Source organism: Oenanthe melanoleuca, chromosome Z (assembly GCF_029582105.1).
Source record: "Oenanthe melanoleuca isolate GR-GAL-2019-014 chromosome Z, OMel1.0, whole genome shotgun sequence".
NCBI classification, from domain to species: Eukaryota; Metazoa; Chordata; class Aves; order Passeriformes; family Muscicapidae; genus Oenanthe; species Oenanthe melanoleuca.
Window position 1 is genome coordinate 45052626 of NC_079362.1, and position 22453 is coordinate 45075078.

General features: G+C 40.2%; 1 protein-coding gene across 2 annotated transcripts in view; it reads left to right on the forward strand.

Moving 5' to 3' along the window:
- Positions 1-22453, forward strand: part of BNC2 (basonuclin 2) — a 608431-nt gene that overhangs the window by 348485 nt on the left and 237493 nt on the right. The window contains exon 6 of one of the 2 annotated variants that reach the window (XM_056514615.1): positions 1599-1679. The exons of the other annotated variant lie outside the window; for it this stretch is intronic. Within the exon in view, the coding sequence (XP_056370590.1) occupies positions 1599-1614 (16 nt within the window). The 3' untranslated portion in view covers positions 1615-1679. Of the gene's footprint in view, positions 1-1598; positions 1680-22453 lie in introns of those variants that run through there. 2 annotated transcript variants of the gene reach the window in all.

Here is a 22453-nt window from a genome sequence, read left to right on the forward strand (position 1 = left end):
ACAGCTTATCCAGGAGAGACCATAGTGCTCTGTGGCACAACTGAAGGGCTGTTGGAGAGAATGTGAGTGCATGTGTGTGTGCACATGCATGTGCAGTTGCAAGCCAAAACTAGGTGTCAAAGCACAGTGATCTGGTTTTAGGCTTATGACAAAACAAATGGCTATACTTTGGGTTGCATTATGTTGTTGTAAATCCATAGAAAACTTGCTTCATAGCACTGGGTATGTTTGTACTCAGAGATCAGAATTTGTGTATTTCTCAGGCTTTTACATGGGCTTTTATTTTCATCTGTTACCATGATCTTCCTTTTGAACACTGTATTTCCCAGGACATTAAAAATTGGTTTTAAGCAATTTTTAAAAAATAATGATAATAATAAAACCATACAGACAAAAAAAAAAAAAAAAAAAAAACAACAACAAACCAAAACAAACAAAAAAACAAACAAAAAAAACCAACCAAACAAAAAAAACCCAACTTAAATCCAAAGACCAACAATCCAAAAAAAAATTAAAGAAAAAAATCCCTGGCATCAAACAAACATTAAAATATTCAGCTTTTATATTGTTTCCATTTGACTGGTTGATAGTTGTAGCTCCATATACATGGACAGATGGAATTGACCTCAGTGTGTTGTCCTCTTCTAAGACACTAACAGTAGGCTGAATCAACATATTCAATAATCATCTTCAGTTCACAGCTAACACAAGCTAAATCTTGACCCTACTGAAGCCATTGGAAATGCACTGGCACCAGAAATTCACTGCATAACTGTCAAATATTCTGACTGAAGCATATTCCCTATTAATTTAACCAATCCTAGGCATCACTGAAGCCTAATTTCTTGTGAATCTCTGAGGTAATTAAATTACTCTCTTTTGACCCTCACGAGTATTTCCTCTGGAAGCTCAGGAGATTAAAATGTAGCCTATTCTTATGCAAACGTAAGTAAATCCAGCACACAGATTTTTTTAATTTCTTCAGCTGCCCTTTACAGTTCCCCTTTGTGACAAACTGGTGATTTTTGACATGAGAGAGCTTAGAAATAAAGTCTGAGTAGACACCATTTGCTGAAAATTGTCTTACATGCAGAGTTTGAATGAGTCTTCTTTCTTCATGCATACCTTTCTCCTTCAGAAAGCTGGAAAAATTGCAGCCTATTTCATAACTGGCTATCAGCACTATATCTATATGTGAGGTCCACAATTCCTTCAGCTGTAGATGCAAAAGTCCAACCTACTAATTTGATCCTTGCAGGTGGGATTGTAAACATGTGCTCCCATTACAATTACACTGAAGTCTGTGGTATTTCTCACTTCCTTCACTGTCATACCTGTACTTCAGAAGAAGTGGACATTTCTACTGCTGTACTCTCCAGAATAAGTAAAATTCTATGTGTATGCTAAATAGTCTATTCCTGAGAGTTTTCTTCTGTCACTTAAAGTATATTTGCTTTCACCTGTGGGCCTGGTGCACCACAAATTTAGATCCATTGTCACTCTGGTAGTCACATTCTACATACATTTACTGCCTGCACATAAAATTAATAACTTGTCAAGCATTTTTATTTTAATTCTTTCTCTAACTTCTCTTATAGGTTCCCCTGGGACTGAAGACACCTCCAACTTTCTTTCCTTGTTCCGTGATTTGGGGAAACTGATGATCACCAGCATTAGCCCAAGTAAAATTTTTGATGGTGGAAGAAAAGAAACCATCCTAAGAGTAGTATTTTCTCTGGACTGGTGACTGAGAGACTTCTCATTATTTGTATAAAACTCATGTAATGCAAATACGTTGATGAACATAGTTCTCTTTCATTAGTTGCTCATTTCTGTCTGAGCTCCTCTTAGCCCCATATGTACCCAGTGAATAATCCTCAGTGCAGTATATTGCAGCTCAGGAATTCCCCAGAAGTCTGATGCCAGCATGTTGTATAGTATTACTTGAGTTACTATTCAGGCACCTTTCACCTTCTGCCCTGTAGCAGTGAGCTGAAACAGCAGAGTCCTGTGCTGATGCTGCTCAGAAGAGCATCTTTAGCGAACTTCTTTTTGGAGGCAGGGGGGAATAGCACAAAAAAGTCACAGGCTGAAAACAGTAGTCAAATATTCTCATTACATTGTAAGGGTGTAGAGAGTTCAATTCCTAGCATGTGGCGATATAGGAAGAACTCCTGGGCACTCTACAGAGCCTAAATCAAGGGTATTTTAATTTGCAGTCCCTGCTACCTTTCCCACAATGAGACACAGGACAATAAGAGGGAACATATTTCTCTTGCAAGTTAACTCAACATGCAATATGCAGAAGATTAGTCAAGCTTTCTCAGTGCTAGCAATCCACAGTTTATTGATCTCACCCTATCACTGCTTACATTTTTTATTCTTTAATTTTCTTTCCTTATTTGCTCATTAGTTCAAGAGATGGAGGGAAGGGGGAGGGAGTGTTAGAAGATCTAATCATTTTTAGGTTGCATTGGAAGCAGAAAAATCAAACAGAGGCATTGTCAAATAGCAGCCCCTGAGTAAGCGCTAACTGTCCAAACTTGTTCTAGGTTATTTGTCCCAGCCCACACAGCACAGCAGCATCTGGCCAGCCTTGCAGCCCTCTGCAGAGGTTACATTTCTAGCCTATGTGGTTCTTGCTGTGGAGGGATCATTCCTGCATCTTCGACAGGCATAGCCAAGTTACTAAAGAGGTACTTGAGAAGCAATCCCCACTGAGTCACTGAGAAATGGATCCGTCTTTCCAGTTTTCAAGACAAATGTCATTATGTCTTTTTTCAACTTACAGTATCTGTTAGCAGTACACAGCAAGAGCTTCTGAGGAATTACAGATATGTAATTGTTCAGATTAGTGGTTAAGAATAAAAAGCAGATACTTTTCCCTTATGCTATTAAAAGCAGCTAACAAGGGTGGTAACTGTGAGAATTAAAGAAAACTTGTCAGGGCGAGAAGGAAAGCAACAATTTCAAGATATGGTTAATTCCTCTTTTTTTTACCCTCTTTCAAACCTCCTCATCTTCTCATTATTGTTTACTCTATTTTTTTTCAGAGTTTGCAAAACTTAGCTGGCGGTAGTGGTGGGAAATTTGCACAGAATGAACATCTGATTTCCAACATAATAAGCAAATGAACACAAATTTACCTTCATGGCATTCAATATTAACTATTTTCTAATGCTGGAATAATGGCCTCCAGCCATCTCTGAAGTGTGCAGAGAATAGTTAGTCAGCAGCTAAGCACAGCTTTCTTTAAACCACTATGCTATCAAAGGGAAAGTGGGCAAAGATTGGGAATTTTAATGAACAAATGGCATTCCAAAAGTTTGCAGTTCAAAGCTAAGTAAATAATGAATAGCTTGAATGCAAATTACCCCTAATTAACTTTGCTAAGTCTGTTTTTAATAAGGATAGATATGAAAGAATCACTAAGACTATAATATATTACATGAACCACAAACATTGAAGCAGTGATTTTTTTTCAGAGGGTGGTAAGTGGATGGAATGAGAGTTTTTCAGCATCTTGAATAGCTGTGTAGAGGTAGTTGCAGAAACAAACATTAGTGCCTACTGTATTCAGGAAGCAGATGCATCCATGATAGTAGCACATGCAACATCTTACTTAGACAGATGCCACCCTCCCCCTCTAACCAAAAAAAAAAAAAAGTGAGGGAGGGGAATGGGGAGGGAAGGAGAGGAAAGTGGGTGCTGAACCCGGGAAGAGGAGATGCACCTCACTTGGAAAAGACAGCAGAGCCCACACAGGAGGCATAATTAGGGGAAAGCTGGTAGATCCCAGCCCAGTCTATAGGCCTGCCTTTTGTACCTCCATCAACTTCAGTGAATGTTGGGTGTGCAAGGAATGCGAGATAAGGCCCTGAAGGCACGACTCGTTACAAACAAAATAATTTAAGGAAGAACACCCACGGAGCAGGAGTAGTCCAGCACCTGGCATGCCTCACAGAAAGGTGGGTTTTCAGAAGTTTACTGAAACAGGGGAAGGGTGTATATCCAAACATATTAAAAGGACAGCATGAAAGAGAATAGCTTGAATCTAAGTAGATTATATCTATGCTAGAAATAAAATTAATGTTGTATCTCTACAGACTCTATTTACTGAGAAATGTGCAGTAAGCCCCTGCATTTTTAGGGACTGGTGCACACATTAGGCTTCAGCTATTCTTGCTGATTTTAATGAAAGCATAAATATACCGGCATAGGAAAATAGTCCAGACAAGAAGTACTTTGGAATAGCTAGTCAGGCATTTGTCTGCACTCTGGAGCCCCAGGAGCACAGATGGTTCTGAGTGTTACACAAGTCTGATCTCTCTGTTCTTTATTCAGGAATTACCACTTGAACTCTGAGCACGAGGGAAGTATGTTTGTAGAGAATATTGTGATTATGTACAGCTCTGCATGAGTGCTAGCTATGAATCTGACGATTACTATTGTATTTATGGTGTGCACTAATGACAGATATCATCCATTAAAATATATGTTTCACAATGAAATTGCGAATCAAAAATAGATACACAATATGGTTGTATAAATCTTGCAGAAAAATACCCTGTTTTTGAAATTTACTGACTTTTGAGTGCTTGGTTTCAATACCTTTTTGTTGCAATAATAATAATAATAGTGATAATGATATTCCTTTAGGAACCTTGTTACAGTTTCTTGGTTTAAAACAGAGAAAAATATTTCTCATCACATCTAGCTGTTATTTTCTATGTGTCACGTAATCCAGGAGCCCTATCTTGAATTACAACACCAAATTCTGGGTTCAGGCCTGCCTGTTGAACATGACCCATGTTGTTCTTACATACTTGAATTCTTTTCAAACCCATTTCTCCAAAGGGATGCAAATGTGTAATTCCCTTTATTGTAACTTCTGCAGAATTTCCCTACATTTTGACAATATCATTCATTCTTCAGATGAATATCACATCACAGATAGAGCGACTGGTTTTCCATGTTCTGTTTGTTGGGTTCTAAATATTGATATTATTACTTCTTTTTCTTTTCTTTAGTAAAGCAGAATTTTCTTTTTTATTGCATTTTTCTGCTGTATGACCTAAGCCCACAATCCGTAATCATTTGTTTTGTTCTCCAAAATGAAAACAAGACTCTCAAATGAAAACCAAACCAGCCGGGTTTGATGGCTGTGTGGAAATATTCTCAGATCTGAGTGGTCATGCCAAAAGCCTGGACTCCACATTTTCTCTCTTGTCTGTTATACAGGGCAAAAAAAAAAGCCAATGAAAGTACTTTCAACTGGGGAAGATAATACTTCATGTTTGCTCTACAATGACCCCTCCAAGTGATCGAGAAGGCTCCCACACTTACTTATGCTCAGCCAGCAAAGAACATTTTCATGCATTGGAGAACACATCCAAAGGAACCTTAAAATCTGAGCACAGACATATTGGAGGATCCTTTCCCATCCATAAGGACAAAAGTCAAACAAAAGGCCCCCAGAGAGTCCAGAAGAATAGAGAGAGAGAGAGAGAGAGAGAGAGAGAGAGAGAAAGAGAGAGAGAAAGAGAGAAAGAGAGAAAGAGAGAAAGAGAGAAAAAAAGAGAGAAAGAAGGAAAGAGAGACACAAAGAAAGAGAGAAAGAGAGAGAGAAAGAGAGAAAGAGAGAAAGAGGGAGAGACAGAAAGAAAGAAAGAAAGAAAGAAAGAAAGAAAGAAAGAAAGAAAGAAAGAACAAAAACTAAATAAAAGCAATGGCTTTGAAAAAGGACTTCAGAGAGATTTTCTCAGAGAGAGAAGAACATCTGGCTTAGGGTGAAAAGAGAAGTGGTGTCATCTGGGCAAAAAAATAAAACCATTCTCCTCAAATGTGTCCTTAAAAAAAGAGGGAGAAAAATTAAAAAAAAAAAAAAAAAAAAGAAAAAAAAAGAAAAAAGGAAAACCAATGAAGGGAAAGCAAGTTCAGGGAAAGCCAAAATCTTGTAATGTTTTAGGAGGGCTTATTAGAGTGAAAATTAAGTGTCATGCAGGGCTTTGCTTCAGTCCTGATGTCTTTTATTCAAAGATCCAGCACCCTGTAAACCCACTTTAACAACTCCCTTCAGATGAAATATAAAAATTAAAGACATTTACAACACAGCTTAGTAGCAGATGTAGCCTTACTGTGGGGGTTTAGATCAAATGGTGATGTAACCCCACCAAAAGGGGTTATAACTCTAGTGAAAACCTCTCACCAGACAAAAACTTGGATATCTGACAAAATATGGGCTTCTATTTTTTCTTTGAATCCCGTTTCCCATTGTCAAATAGGCTTGACTTTTTATTTACCTCTGGAAGATGGAAAAAAAAATAGGCAATTTTGTTCCTGGATAGATTCCCTGGTTCATAATCTTTCTTCAGCTCTGTGTTAGGGTGTAGCATGAACAGCAGGGCCTCTGCTGGGTCAAAGTAGAGGTAGGCAGGAGTTTACAGTAGTAAGACAAACTTTAGGCAGGTTTGTGTTCAGGCAAGATTGCCTTACGTGGTCAGAAAATTTAGCAAGTCAAAACGGTCCCTGTGCATTTTTATTTTCCTCATAGTGAAGTCTTTTCAGTAAAACCCATAGAAAAAGGAACACAAAATAAAGGACAGAAAGTAAAAGGAGATCTTTGTGCTCTCTACAATTACCTGGAAGGAGGTTGTAGCAAGGTGAGGACGGATCTCTTCTCACAAGTAACAAGGTAGGTTACTTGTGCACTCCTCATTTGTAGGAGATAACGAGAAAGTCTCAGTTTGTGCCAGGGGATTTTCAGAGTAAATATTAGGAAAAATTTATTTATGAAAAGGGCTGCCAAGCAGCAGCAGATGCTGCCCAGCAAAAGGGTTGAATCTCCATCCCTGGAGGTATTTAAAAGACCCACAAACATGTAACTTAGGGATATGGTTTGGTGGTGGGCTTGGCAGCTCCAGGTCAATGGCTGGACTGCGTTATTCTAGAGGCCTTTCAAACCTCAACATCTCTGTGATTCTACTATCATTCTGTATTAACCTCTGTCAAGCCAGATAACTTGAAGTTCTGCTCTCTGACATGGTTCTTAGTTATAATGGTCCATGACACCCTCCTTTTCAGACAAGTGTATTTAGTACTGTCTTTATACGGTGTCTGGTGCCCCAAGTTTGCGTATGTCAAATTTCCCTTTTTGGTCTCCCATTCTTGGTTGAGCTGAGACATAACTGTTAGATGTAAATGGTTTTTCACAGCAAGATTGCAACTGATACAGGACAGAGAGGACCTTAGAAAACTGGGCAGATGGTGAAACTGGGCTTTCTGGCTGTGACACTCCATCCTGTGGCACGGCTGAAATTCTGGCTGACAGGTATCTGCGTGTGTAGCAAAACACACCAGTAGGCTTTCTGCTAAATGGAATTGTTTTTAAATTGTATGTCCCACAAAGGTTAAAAGGATGAGGAGTGGACTTGCTATTTGGGGGACAAGTTTTTTTAAGTATCTCACACAAGTATCTTTGTACAAAATCCTAAGCTTGGTCTAGATTTATTCTTTTGCAAAATATAGAGCCTGTGAAAAAATTAATTTCTCAAAACAGATGTCATAAATAGCTCTCTAAAATGAAGTCAAAGATGATGACATGAAACACTATCAGGGAGAATAGTGTTGAAAACTGTTGGTCTGGTGTCGTTTCTCTCTTTGTGTGTGGTAAAATAACTTGTTTATTTTTCATACTTAATCAACACATCCCTAGAAAACGTACATAAATTATAAAATATTAAGCTGTCTGATTTCCATTTTGCTGTGAAAAGTGCACATGTGGGCACCCACATTAGAATTTTGTGTGTATGTGTGTATGTGTATGTGTATGTGTGCTTACTTAACACAAGTCTAAGTTAAGGAAATGTGATATTTGGCTTGTTTGGTTGGTAGCTGTCCCAGGACTGAGCTAGAACCAGCTAACACGACACAGCACAAAAGCTCCACTGCAAGAATGAGATGGAAGGCTCACTCATGCATCCAGGCAGAACTGTGCTTTCTGCACCTGGCAAAAGGAGGAAAGAAAAGTACCTCTGCCATATTTGTAGTTCTCACACTCCAGCAGCTGGCTAGGAGCCAGTTCAGCCCACAATGCAATTAAGGAGAACCTTGGGGCTGTTTCAACCTACAATAGCCCCAAGGATTATGCCACAGTTCACGCACCTTTCCTCCCTGCCTCCTGGCCATATCCCTGAGATGTCCCCTATGCCAAGAGCTGGGAAAATTCTCCAGAGAAATTCTCAGCTGGCTTGTTGAGCTAGTTTTATGGCACCTTTGCTATCCTTAGACCTAAACCATTGTTGATAATTTTCCTATTGAAAATATGCTATTTTGCCATTCAAATTGCTCAACAAGTTTAAAGAAGATCATGAGCAGAAGAGTGAAAATGCGTTTAGTTCAGGTATGACTACAATCCATGTAACTGAGACAATGGTTATTTGTCTGCCAGAGATAATTTGACCTATTGTTTTGCAATTGTTGTACCTGATAGGGATATGTGTTAAGTCTAACAGGCTACCAAGTCCATTTAAGCATTTATAACCTTACTCTCCCTCCCCAAAAGGGTAAGGATAGCTGTGGGGAAAGACACCCAGCACAAAATCCTACAGTTCTTGTGGATGGAGCCACCCATTTAGCCTTCCCTTACCTGAGAGTGTTTTACATTGTTCTGACTTACATCTGATCAAAGCAATTTTTCTATGACCTGACTGAACCTGTGCCCCAAGTAATTCTAATCCTCTCACTCAAACAGTGAAAGCACAGAATTAGCAATAAGCCTCACTAATAATAAATCTCAGCCCAGGTGCGAAGGTTTATGTTATCAGGCATGGGACCAGAGAAACTAAAAAAGCAATCTAGGAAAATAAGGCATTTTCTTAGTCTTTAATTTAGGATCATGCTTGAACATGTTGTTTCAGGTTGATCCAGGTTGATTGGACTACATCTTCCCACCTGTTCTAGTCCAGCATTTAACACAACCAAGCTTTATCAGCAATACCAGAGCAATGAGCCTTAGCCAAATCCTGAGAAGCAGCAGCTTTGGTAAACACATGCCCAAAAATAACAGTGACCATAAAGCACCTTTTTCCAAAGATGAAAATTCTTCCTTGCCTTAGAGAAAGTGTGACCAGGAGAGTTTCCATGAGTCTAAATGTTCTTTGTTCCCAAACCAGAATGCACCACACAAGATAGGAAAGATTTACCTGCTGCTCTTCTTTGGTGTTAACTAATACCTCATGGACTTGCTCTCACTTTATGGCAGAATAAGAGATGCTGAAGACCCAAATAAGGGTGGGAGAGAAGAATTTATTTGCAGGTCCTACCTCTGGCTGCTATTAAAACTACCATGCCATATGTCCTTAGTTTCCACACCCATATAGGGATGATAATCTCTACACAGATCTTAGATTCTAATGTCTATAAAAGTTGTCATAGTCTTAAGTGAAAGACTCATAAACACAAAATAAAACAGATTTTTGTGCCAGGTTTCAAAAATAAGAAGCTCTGTGGGCGGCTTCTACACATCATTGTGAGGGTTCTGCATAGTTCTTCTGCTAAGTGGTGGCAAATGGACATAGCTAGAATGAGTTCATAGTTATTAAAATGCTCTGCTTTATCTATCAGCTTGCTCACATGAGCAGCCTGGCTGCTTTCTGTGGATTTTTTTAAGGGGAAAATGTACTCAAAAATCCAGGACGAATGAAGAAGGGGTTTTTTATTTGATTGTATATTACACCATGGCAAGCACAGCAATCATCTCCTCTATTCCAGACTTCAGTGGATTTAAGATTATGCACCAGTGGTAAGTGCTGTGTTTTCATTCTTCTTGTATTTAGACAAATGTGCTTTGTTCATGAGGCACACCTCCCTCACCCCATCTGTTTCAATAAGCTGTGCTGTGCACGGGTCTCTGGGGGCCATCGCATGCTTCACTCAGTATCCCAAGAAGCAGCAGCTGCAGCTCCTCTGCACAATATGGTGGGGTTTGTAATTGTAGAAATGGCAGCATTCAACTAACGACAGGGCCAAGATGAGAGAAAGCATTCCACCTTCCAAGCCCTATAAGATGCAAAGACTCTGGGAGGCACAGATCAAGCCTTTGATAAATTAATTCAGTTATCTGCCTGCTGGTGGGAGTTTTCAGCCCCTTGGAGAAGTTTTTAAAAAGTAGGCAAAACAATTAGCTGTATATCTAGTCATTCCTGGCCCCAAGGCAACGTGCCTTTTCTCCCATTTCTTACCCAGATTTCAATTGTTACCAAAAAGATAAAAATAATAATAATTTAAAAATAATAATTAAAAAAAAGAAAAGAAAAGCAGAGGGGTGTTTGGAAACCTGTAAATAAAATGGCATTAACTGCAGAAACCTGGGCCTTGGAGCTCATCTGAAGTACAGTATGTGAACGAGCAGACAGGCAGAATGTCCCTTGCAATGTAGCCTATTTTGTCGTTATAATTTCTTGCTAAATGCTTTGATACAAAATAAAGCTAAAAAAAATAATAATCATTAAAAAAAATGGCAAGAACTGTTGCTTGTTTTCCTTTAATTTTAATGGCAATTTTCACAGCACCCAAAGTTGAAATATGGAATGTGCATCCTTTAGGACAGGAAAGGACACACAAACGTCAGAGTAGGTACCTGATGACATGAAAATTGAATATGGGTTTTGATCTGCCTACATAGACACACGTGTCTGTAATATACAGACACTCTAACTGAAGCAATATTTGCAGGATTTTTCTTCTAAATTCTCCAGAACATCCGGGTCATTTCAAAATGCCAGGCACTCGAGACTGAATTTTTCTTTCTTTTTCATCACTAAGAAATTAAATCTAGTTAAGTTACCAAGGGTTATATTGAACAAGTGGTGTCAATGTATTTTGTGTCAAATGCAAGAACTTAAAATATGCTCTTTCCTAGTATTTCAGGAGTGTTTTTCGTTGCAGATCTGTAGTCTTCAAAGCAGTAGCCAAAGTTTGAACTCTGTGTAAGAGCTGACACTGTCACTCTAAACCATTTAATTTTCCAGACTTATTTCTCCTGATTTTATTCATTAAAACAGAAACGGGCGGTTAATACATTTACTCTCTGTGCAAAGAATATATATTTTATTGACTGAGCATTAAGGTGTAGTAGATGGCTGTCACTACATATTTCATAATGGAAAAGATAGATTTCATCGCATCATAAAATCTTAAAATATTCTGAGTTATACAGGACCCACAAGGACCATTGGCTCCTCATCCTTCACAGGACAACCTCAATAATCATACCATGTGCCTGGGAGCACTCTCCAAACACTTTTGAACTTTGTCAGACTGATGCTGTCACCACTGCCCTGGGGAGCTGTTCTGATGCTCGGCCACCTGCTGGGGGATGAAGCTTCTCCTAATATCAAACATAAACCTCCCCTGACACAGCTTCATGCTGTTCCTTCAGGTGCTGTCACTGGTCACTGGGACCAGTGTCTGCCCCTCCCTTCCCATTGTGAGGAAGACATAAACTGCAGTGAGGTCTATCCTGTCTCCTCTTCTCCAGGCTGAACAGAACAAGTGACCTCAGCCAGTCCTCACACAGCTTCCCCTCCAGGCCCTTCACCATCCTCCTTTGGACTCACCCTCCTTTGGACACTCTCTAACAGCTTATTTTCTTTCTCATATGGTGACACCCAAACCAACCCCCAGCACTGGAGGTGAGGCTGCCCCAGCTCAGAGCAGAGCAGGACAATCCCCTCCCTTGCCCAGCTATGATGCTGTCCCTGAAGCCCCCCAGGACAGAGCTGCCCCTCCTGCTCCAGGGCACTGCTGGCTCAGGTTCAGCTTGCCATCAACCAGGACCCCCAGGTCCATTTCTGTGGTGCTGCTCTCCAGCACCTCATTCCCCAGTCTGTCTGTACATCCAGGATTGCCCTGCAGAATCCAGCACTTTCTCTTGTTAAATTTCCTACAATCGGTATCTGCATTTCAGTCGCTGAGACTGGAGAGAAGGGAGGAAAGCAAGGGAAAGAGATATGTAGAGAGGAATGAAAGGAGGGAAAACAGCCCTATTCCCCCAGATCAGATACCAATGTGTTAATGTATTCTCTCTGAACATATGATACCAAATGGAGGTGCATGAATCTCAATCCTGAAAACTCAGTGGATAGAAAAAAAGCTGACTGCTTAAGCCTGCAACAACTTCAGTGCATCTCTAGACACAGCCTGGAGCAATAAAGTATGAAAGAATTTTCATTTATTTATTTATTTTAGGTACCTATTTTACTATTTAGCGCATTATTTTTAGCATTTGGAGACTCTGACTTGTACATTCACTTGCCTAGTAGACTTTAAAAGGCAGACATATCAGCCACAGGTATGAGAAGAAAAGTTGCATCCACACAAGAAAATGAATATGCCTCAAAGAGCTGTGAAAAGGGCACATAGAATGAGGCATTTTCTCAGGGAATCCTTTGGAGTGCAGTGCAAAATGGAGGCATCTATATTGGATAGACTACAGCTGTTGCTTTTCCCCCCACAGGAGGAGTAGTTCTTCACTGGGGAAGGGCAGGGAAATGTTATAAGGAAGAAGCAGCCACAAAGTTGGTTGGAAAGTGGAAGAGTTGCTTTAGGCTATGCTCTGGCTTTCTGGGCGTCTGAGACTGCACAGAAAATCTTTCAGGTTTGTGCATGTGCATGGGTGGGCATCCACCAAACCTGCACCCAAGCTAATAGACTCTCTCCTTTCATGAGCAAGCCCAAGCCTTCTGAAACAGGACTGCCTCTCTGTGTGCTACTGCAGGGCAAACAATAAACAGTATCTCAGCTCTGGAGCTGGACACTGCACAGATAGGAGACATGTATCCAACAATAGCTTTTTTGGTGTTTTTGGGGTGGCTTTTTATGTTTGTTTGGTTGGTTGGTTTTGTTTTGTTTTGAGGGGTTGTTTTTTGGTTTATTGTTTGGTTTGGGTTTTATTCTTTTTCGTAGAAGTGCAAGCAAAGGTTCCATATTTGTGCATATTTGTGGCTGAAAATGTAACTTGCATGTGCAAAATATCCCAACCATCACCCAAAGATTCTGCCACTGATTTTGGAGGTGGAGCCTGAGGGGGACAGGATGATGATACTGGCCTATTCAGAAATGTGTCTTTAGAGTAGGCAATAACCAGCTGAAGAACAATGAACCAATGCTTGTGAAGCAGAAGCTTCCCTAAGTTTTACCAGGATATGATTCCAGTGACGGAATGGCTGTTAGCAGCAAGCTGTGCAGTTCCCACATGCCTCACCCCATCTGATACAGCTCTTTGCCAACACCCTTTTCCCCATTTTCAACAGAGCTAAATATTTGCCGACCTCTAACAAAATAAAAGCACACACAAAAATGAGGTAAGTGGAGCTGTTAGTTCAGATGCTGCTATTTGAGAGCTCACATAACTCTGGGGAAATAAGTACTCAGTATGTAATCCCAGCAATGACACTAAAGGTAAATGGATTTGGGGATTTTTGTCATGTACTGTGGTAGCAATAACAGCAGTGACAGGGCATTTGTATCCCCACATCACATCTGGTGAAAATATTTCATCTGGGAAGCACAGCTTTTATCACATAATTTGCTCCCATTATTTTAGTGGCTAATGTTTCACACTGCTAGTGATCCTCACCTGAATGGTGGCTGCAAGGTGTCACTCCACCCCACTCCAGATTTGGGAAACTTGGGATATAAATTGAAGCCAATACATCCACTATTGGAGAAACATGTATTATTATTAAAGCTCATTCATCACACACTGAAGTAAATACCTTGCATGGGGGAATTGGAATCATTTTCAGTGAACTAGATCCATCACCTTCTAAATCAGGTACATCAGCTAGTGAATCAAATGCATCACCTTTGAATTACACGGACTCCCAGTTGAATTAGATGTATCACCTATTGAATCAAATACATTACTATTGAATCAAAAACTGTACGTCACCCAGTAAATCATGTAAATGTTACCCATACTGCACGTTGAACAGCTGCATCACCAATAAGTTTAACAGATGACATGTTAAAGCTTCTATAACATTTAAACAATTACCATAAGGGCCAAATTCAATATGTCAGTTACCAGTCCTGAAAGATCAACTTTTCAGAGCCAGTAAAAACACTGTAAAGAAGTTTTCCATTTTTTCTAATATGTTAAGCCTGTAAGTAGGCAAAAGCAGAATGACTAAGAGAGAAAACAAGATGCAATTCAGTAATATTGCCAGTGTAGCTTACAGCAACCATGAGATGCTGACAAAATCAAGGCATAAGGTAAGATGGTTGGTCCATAATATCATTAGCATGACTCAGAGAAGGCTAAGCCCATTGTTTTACACAGTGACTACCTTCCATCTTTCACAAGATTCTCAGCCTCCACAACACCTTAGAGGTTGAGGCAGTGACCACTAAATGCAGGTGATTATTTATTTATGTATTCATTCTTTAGCACAAAATTTATTCCTGGGGTAGGCAAAGTTTCTAAGGGTAGCACCAAGCAAAAATGGACAACACAAAATGGGCTGTGCTGTGAAATGGAGGTTGAATCAAACTAAGACCTCAGAAGATAAAATCTTTTATCAGCTATATTGTTTGCAAATGTTCTGTAACCTTTAAAAACAGTGTTATTATAAGATACTTAGAATATTTTTAATTGCTTCTTATCTGGATTCTAAGCAGTGGTAAGAAATCAAAATATTACTGTCTCTGATACAAACATGGACAGTTCCATTTTACAGACTGGCAAAAGGAATAAGGCAGGCTTTTAGAGGATCCTGACTTTCCCTTTGCATCTTCCTTTGCACCAATCATGCAATGAAAGCATCAGATTTAGATGGAGGGGTTCTTGACTGACTGACACATTTTTTGGCAGAAGAATGTACTTATCTGCCTCAAGTTATCTGGAGTGCTGGAACTCTGGTTAGCCCACGCAATAACTATTAAGATGCAGTCGTAGTCACGTCTGAAAGAGAGAAACACAGAGAACATAGATGCTCAAGAGCACTGCAGCAGCATTGCTCCAAATGCATGAGAGCTGAGTCTGTGCTCCAAATTTAGAGGTGTTTCTTGATATTTGCCTTTTGCTGAGGAACTCACAGAGGAGAAGCACAGAAGACCAGAATGAGGAGGGAGAAGAGAGAAAGGAATGGTGCAGGCTGTGTTAGTAAAAAGCAGAGGGAAGAAAAAGGAGGACATTTCAGTAAGGATATCAATATATGGAATTACTAGAATACTGAAATGCATTGGTACTGGTGACCAAAACCAGCAGCTCCTTTGTTTGTGATCTGGTATAGGGTGAAGCAAATGTAGATAAAAGAAGTGTGCTGAGCTGAGAAGAAGCTGACCTGCAAGACTAACTCTTTATTATCTGTAATAATCATTTTAACCCAATTAGAACATCACTATCAATTCAGGTGCTGTAAGCATTCTCTTTTCATTGCAAGCAACACCCAGGATAATGATAGAAGGACTTCTTGACTTAGGTGCATGTGTTCACATGCAGAATGTTTTTTGAACATTCACAACATTTAACATCCTTTTAGACACTTTAAGCTAGGCATATTGTACCTTGCTTTCTCAAACATTGTCATGTTTTAGAAAAAAAGAAAGTTTAACACTCAACTCACAAAAATCCCCTTTAAAAATTCCCAATGAGAATGACTTCTCTTTCCCATCCTTTGTTATCCTTGTGACAACCATAATATGGAAGTATTAGGAACAAGACATCCGAATTCCAATGCCCAGTCGTCTGTAACAGACAGAAGTTTCACGCTCTACTCCTTAACCTTTTAAATAGTCTGGGGTTTTTTTGAGTGGCTGGTTGTTCCACCTTTTTTCTCCCAGGTTTCCAGGGTTGCACAAGGGGAGAAGAGGAATCAGCCAGCCAGTCAGTCCAATTACAGCACATGGAGACTACTGCTGTCTTTCATGAAGGGCATGAGTGAGGAATGAAAAAAAAAACCTCATTTGTGTGACAAGAGTTTCAGAGAGAAAAGAGAATGAGGCTGTGTCAGCAGGTGTCTCTGAAGGTGGCCCGCACAAGAAGCAGGTGAGCCTCTATCTATTATTTCCACTGTATGGGGGAAAAGCATATCTTTATATTCCTCTTTTGATGTATGTTGTGCAAATATCTTTCCTGAATGAAAATTTCTGTTCTTTGTACCCATAGGATTCTGACAGGCCCTCCCTGGCAAATCAAATTCTTTCTGCTAACTGTGATATTGCCCTGGCAGTCTGTGCCATCCCTGCCACTGGGGATACTCTCACTGCAGGGTCAGCAAAATGGACAAAACAACGTGTGTGCCAATGCCTCAGCTGATGCAGTTCACAGCTTGGTGGCTGCAATTAATACACCAGATGTGGACTGAAGCACCTGATGTATGGCACACATCCCTGCAGCTGGAGGGGGTGATTATCTTTAAAACTACTGCAAGTAGGTTTATGAGATATTATCTGTCAGAGAAGTTATCATAGGTCTTGTTGTCTACACAAGCAGGCCACCAACCTGCCCAGGTATTGTCTGTGTCCATCCCTGAAAGCAATAACCCAGTGGTAGTACCTCCTTTATGACTGGCTGTTTTGTAGGGTTATTTTCTTTGCAGGCTACTGTCTTGGATCCCATACAGAGGTGATTTAGTAGATGATTTCCTCATCTAATTCAAGAGGGAAGACATCTGTTTCAAAGGGTAACTTATAGCACTGGAGTCAGTAGATGATGTATCTGATTTAGATGGCAAGCTTTACACTTGAGTATGGAATACTCCACTGCAACTTTTGTGCAAAGCATTTCTTTCCATGCAGGATGTATATGTGTGCATGCCTTTTGGGATGGGTTTGAGGGTGAGAGCACGTTCAGTTTGAATAGTTAATAGGCACAGCAGCCTTTATGACTGTTGCTCTGTATATAGTCTTTGTTGGGGAAAGCAAACTGGAATGATTAGTCCAGGTTTGGGGAAAGAATTTTCTGTTTCAGGTTTTTGTTATCAGGGCCTGATACCATTTGATGCAGACATTGCACAGGGAAGAACTTCAGAAAGATGATGACTGCAACCTGAATACTTCATCCATATCATCCAGACAAGGGTAGGCTTGCCTTTTAGCTCCAACACCACAGAACTCAGCTGTATCCAAAGATACCACTCTCTCTTGCACAAAGCTGATCAGGAGGAGTAATTCCCGTTTCCAGGATCATATGCATGCTGCAGCTGTTCCTGGGTGGATCACGTGCTGCTGATGATTTGCATACAGAAGATAGTTAAGTACAGCTTGTAGAGACACGCTCTCCCAACAGCAACACAGTGAGTTGTGATGGATGTTCAGGAAAGGAGAAGCCGCAAGATTTTTCCACCAGTGCACATTTTGGCTAGACTTTGAAATGGGAGATCAAGAAAAGAATAATATAAGCAGGATTTTTAGGAACTAGCAGGTCTTACAGATAGTTTTTCTTGTGACTGTGGGCAACTCATTTTTCCGCATTGACTCTTTGTTGTTTATGAGATGCATATATAGCACAGAACATATTTTACTGGGCCTTCACGATAGCTTATGGACCAAAGACATTCTAATAATGTCATAATTCAGTGTCATGGAAAAGCCAAAGCTAACAATGGTGGAAACAGTTATGCAAATCAAGCAGAATTTGGCCTCCAGCAAAACATCTGTAAATGATGTGGTAAGATCTGCAAGCTAATCACCTTTTACAAACAAGAACTGTGTACTTAGTTCAGCTAAGGGGACAAATCTGGAGAAACCCTTCTTTTTGCTGAGCTGCTCTGAGCTTATCTCGGGAGAGTTAAGTACAGACCATGACCATGCACATGCTGTGGATGGCCTGCATACTAAAGGAGAAACAGAAAGTTCCCATAATTGGCCTACAGAATTTTTCACTCTTTCATCCTCCCTTGTTGCTACATGTCTTTCTTGCTTTTATTGAGTCATTATGTGATTTATAGAACAAATGCAATGCATTTGCAGCACTGTACTTAGTGATTCAAAAAAAAAAAAATAAAGTAAACATTTACTTTTCTTGCCTACTTCTTCTTTATCTGCAGGCGCCCCCAGGAGAAGAGATGTGAAAATCTAAAAGTCCTCCTGATATTATACCGCTTGTTGCTTCTTAGAAATGTTTCTCTAAATGGGATCAGCCATCACTTCCTATTAGTACAACCAGTCTTTTCAGTGATGACATTACACAACGGGCAAGACTGTTATTACTTAGAGTCATAAGACTAGTCTTGTGAATATACTCCTGTGTCCTGCTGCATTCTGAGGGGAGAGTGCTTTGCTTTGCAAAACTACTGCAAAGATTTGAAATCTCAAGTGAATGAAGAATGGTATACAGCCACTCTCAGCTCTTTGCTATCCTCTCTGGCATTGTGCACCATATCTTAATCTCTTCCATGTTTCCTTTTCATAGACACTATCTAGTTGGCCTCATTTTGCCTTCTCAGTGGAGATTGCCATGCTGTTGTGAAGACTAAGACTTTTTCAGAGGAAGCGTGTTTGGGCAGCGGGGACAGGTTGCAAATTTCAGTGTCATTCCACTGACGAGTGAACTAAATGATAGACCAGATGTGTTTAATCTGTGGTACTCCTTGTTGATGCTTTCCATGTTTTACGCTTTCTAAAATCCTAGTGGGGTTTTTGTCACTCAAAAATCCCTAGCTGATGTAATTCTTCCAGATGAGTGTATCTTTGTGAGTTGTATGAGAGAGTATATTTCTCACATACAATTGGATAAGTAGCAGGAGAACCAGCCAGGTGGATGAGACAGTGATGAACATTAGTCACAGAAAAATAAATCAGCAAGCAAGGACTGAAAGAAAGTAACTGCCTTCTCTCAGGTGCTTATTATGGTATGGGCCACCTTTTCTGAGAGGCCACAAGGAGAGAGAGTATTTTGTCTATGCTTACCTTCTTCTATCAACTCCTTGAGAAAGTGGCTGACTTCCGTGCTGCTCTTCAGAGGTTAGATGTACATCTGCCCTTCCTCCACCACATATGAAGTTTATTTTTTGCAGTTACACTTGGGCTGTGGTAAGAAGAAGAGAAGGCACTGCTAGTGAAAGATCACCTTCAAAATTTGTGTTGCTCCTACACCAGATATTGGGATAACTGCAGACAATGAGGGGAATTCAGGCTGAAGACTGAATTATATTGAGCAGCATTCATTTTAAAACTTTTCATCAGAGCAAAGCATTAGCTGGGATAGGAGTTTTTTTAAAATCCTGATGTGCCTGAGCTGTTTTAGTGGATTAATGGTGAGGTATTATCACTGAAGCAGATGCCCTCAGTTTGACTGCTTTTGTCTGGTCTCCTTTTCTTCCAGCTGGATGGAATTATGGAATGCTACCTAGGCAGAAACAATATGCTTGATGCCTTTTATGGAAGAATGGGTACAGATTTGCAAGTCACTAAGATGTAGTTATTCCTCTAGTGGCATTCAAATGCAATCCCACATTGTGTTTGCTCTTTCCCCCAGGGAGAATTTTGTTCTTTGCAGAGACAGAGCAGAGGATTGCACCAAGTCCTTCAACTTCAAAACTGCGCAAGTGACAAGTTCTGGTAAGAAAGGGTCCACCAAAGTAAGCTCATAATCACCACAGAGTAAGAACTTTGAAAATTAAAGAATCACCCCAGGAAAAGAAACCCAAGTGTCTAAATTCTTCTCTTATAATGAAACTTAACTATTACAGTTTTAACTTGCAAGACCAGTGTTCTGATTTTGATGCGGTGCTCCTCATGCTATACAGGCCTTATTGAACAATGAAAAAGCAGCCCCCTCCAGAACAGCCCCATTCTAATCTCACTATACAAGTCAGGGAGAGATCGAAGAAAGTCAGTGACCCAATGTGGATGTAAAGCCAGAGTGAAGGAAATAACAGTTCAGAGGCAGCAAACTCAGTTCTGTGCATGCCTGTGTACACAATCACTATAGCGACCCCAAAAGGAAATATGTTTGAGGAGATCACTTCACCGAATATATGTGAAACCTTTCTCATAAAAGTTTAAATTCATAATTTTGGTACAGTCCCTTCAGAAAAACAAGTGCATTAGCACAGAAGAGAGCAGCTCATAAAAGAGGTAGAGTATTCCCACCTCTCCCTTGCTCTTGTCCGCTCCCATGGTCGTGATAACCCTTCACTCCTTCAACCCTTTCATGCTTTCTTTTTTTAAGAGCAGCAAAAAAAAAAAATAAACAGTTGGTTTTAAGTCAGCAACAACAAGAAGAAAGTGAAAAATATACCCTCAGGATATTGCTTAAAACCCAGAAGTCACAAGCCCCAAGACAATGGCTTTTGGTGCCTGGGGAGTAGGAGACTCCACATTTCAGTGGCAAATTTTTGAGTTCTTTGAGGACTCAAGATGAGAATGTTGGTGGTGCAGGAAGACCTCAGACCAATTACTGGGGAATTCATGCTGTGGTCTGAATCTGTCTGCAGAAACTCCAGATTTAAAGCTGACCACTGTGGCTGTGAGTTGGTTCCATTTCCAGGTGAACCTGCAAACCACACAGACTATTTCCAGGCTGCTGCTGCCCAGAGTATCAGAGAGTCCCTCTGTGCTAGTGTGGGCCTGCAGATGCATCTCAGAGAGCGTTACTGCCTCAGGTCTTCAATGTAGGATAATTATCTTAAAAAAAACCCTTGCCTCTTAGTATAACTTACTGGCTTGAACTGAGTAACCCACAGATCTAGCTTTACTATTTTCCATTCCAGAGCTAGGTAAGGCTGCAACAGCTTCAAGCTCTCCCACTGTCACTCACTTCATATTTCTCTGTGTACAAAGAAAAAACTCCTAGCTGGTTTGTTTTCCTGAAAAGCCTTTTTTGACTAGCATGACTGGAATTGATGCACAGAAAATTACTTGGACTGTAACAGCAAAGTAAACATAGATGCCTTTGATGGATTAAAAAAAAAAAATCATGCTGTATTGTCAACTGTATCATTAAATGGCTCAGACTCTGGAAGGAGTACACTCTCTTTCCATGAAAATGTAGGTAATCCTAGAAAATATCCTAGGTAATTCTGTAAGAGTGTACACGAGGGTCCCTGAGCTAATATTTCAGAAACAGTTATCCATCCCTCACGGCTTTGGGGTGGGATCAGGCTTTTTTGTGCAGAAGGCAATATTGTGCAACAGTTCCTACAGTTCCTCAGGGAAGCAACATTGAAGTATGTGTGGTACACTTCTGTTGCAAATGGGGATGTCTAGTGCCATTTCACCCACTGTCTGGTTTGCACCTGCAGGTTTAGATGGTTCCAGGTCTCTGCAGGACCTGTGTCAGACCTGCAGCTCCCTTCAGATGTCACGGGTTGCATGAATTCCAGCATGGATTCCACAGCACCACAGAAAGTCCTGTGTCAAGCAACTGAAATGTGCTAAGGGTGCTGGAACAGCTGAGGTGACAAGAAAAGGTGATACCTATAGCAGAACTAGAAGAAAGTAGAAATGAGAACTGCAAGAATGAGGAATGAGCTGGGGCTTCAGGTGTTGGGTTAAGAGACAGGTGACCTGCATCCAGTACCCTGTCACAAGCTCTTGAATAATAAGAGAGTAATTACATTAATAAATAATAGTTAAATAATCTTTCTTCATCTTCTTTTTCTATGTGTTAAACAACAGGTCATTTGTCATACTTGTCATTTCTTTTCAAGGAACATAGTTTGGGGCTTCAGCTGTTACTGCATGTCTGCACAGTACAACACGGATTATTTTACTGTTCTCACAAATAAAAGAGGGAGGGCAGAGGAAACTGTTCCTTCTTCAAGTCCTCCATCTCTTTTCATCTGAAGCTGACTCTCTGGAAACCTAGTTAGAAAGAAAGCATGCCTCTCCTCCATTACACTTATTTCTGCAGTTTGCACTAAAAGCATTAGGATAGGTACTTATCCCTGACACCAAAACCACAGTGTCTCACTTTTTAATTTCTCTCTTGATTAGCTGACTTTTTTTTTTTTTTTAAACTAGAAAACCTTCCCTCCTACTTTGATATGTTTTTCCCCTTTTAAAATTGTATCTGTAGCCCTAAGTGCAGCTGAAATGAGTGAACATGTTATGCGGTGCTTCAGGGAATTCCTGAAGGATTGATTCAATTCTTCTGGGATCTGCATTCTGAGAACTGAGAGCACAAGTGCTGCAAAACCTGTTTGTGAATCAAACCCAGATATTAATATATGTAATGTGTGTTTGTGTGCATGCATGTGTGCATGTGTGTGTATTAAGGGAAAAAATAAAGATTGACTCAAAGAAGGAAAATCAGAGGCAGGAAAAAAGACCAGGATCCCAAGAGTTTTGGGGTATGTTTTTTTTAAGTGAAAGCTAATGGAATCCAATACAACTGCTGAAACCTTGTCATCCTTCCTATCAGTGAGAGCCTTTGAATAAGCTAAATCCTTAATCAGTATAGCCTAAGACCCCAATGACTATGTGTAGAAGTGTTAGTCCAGAT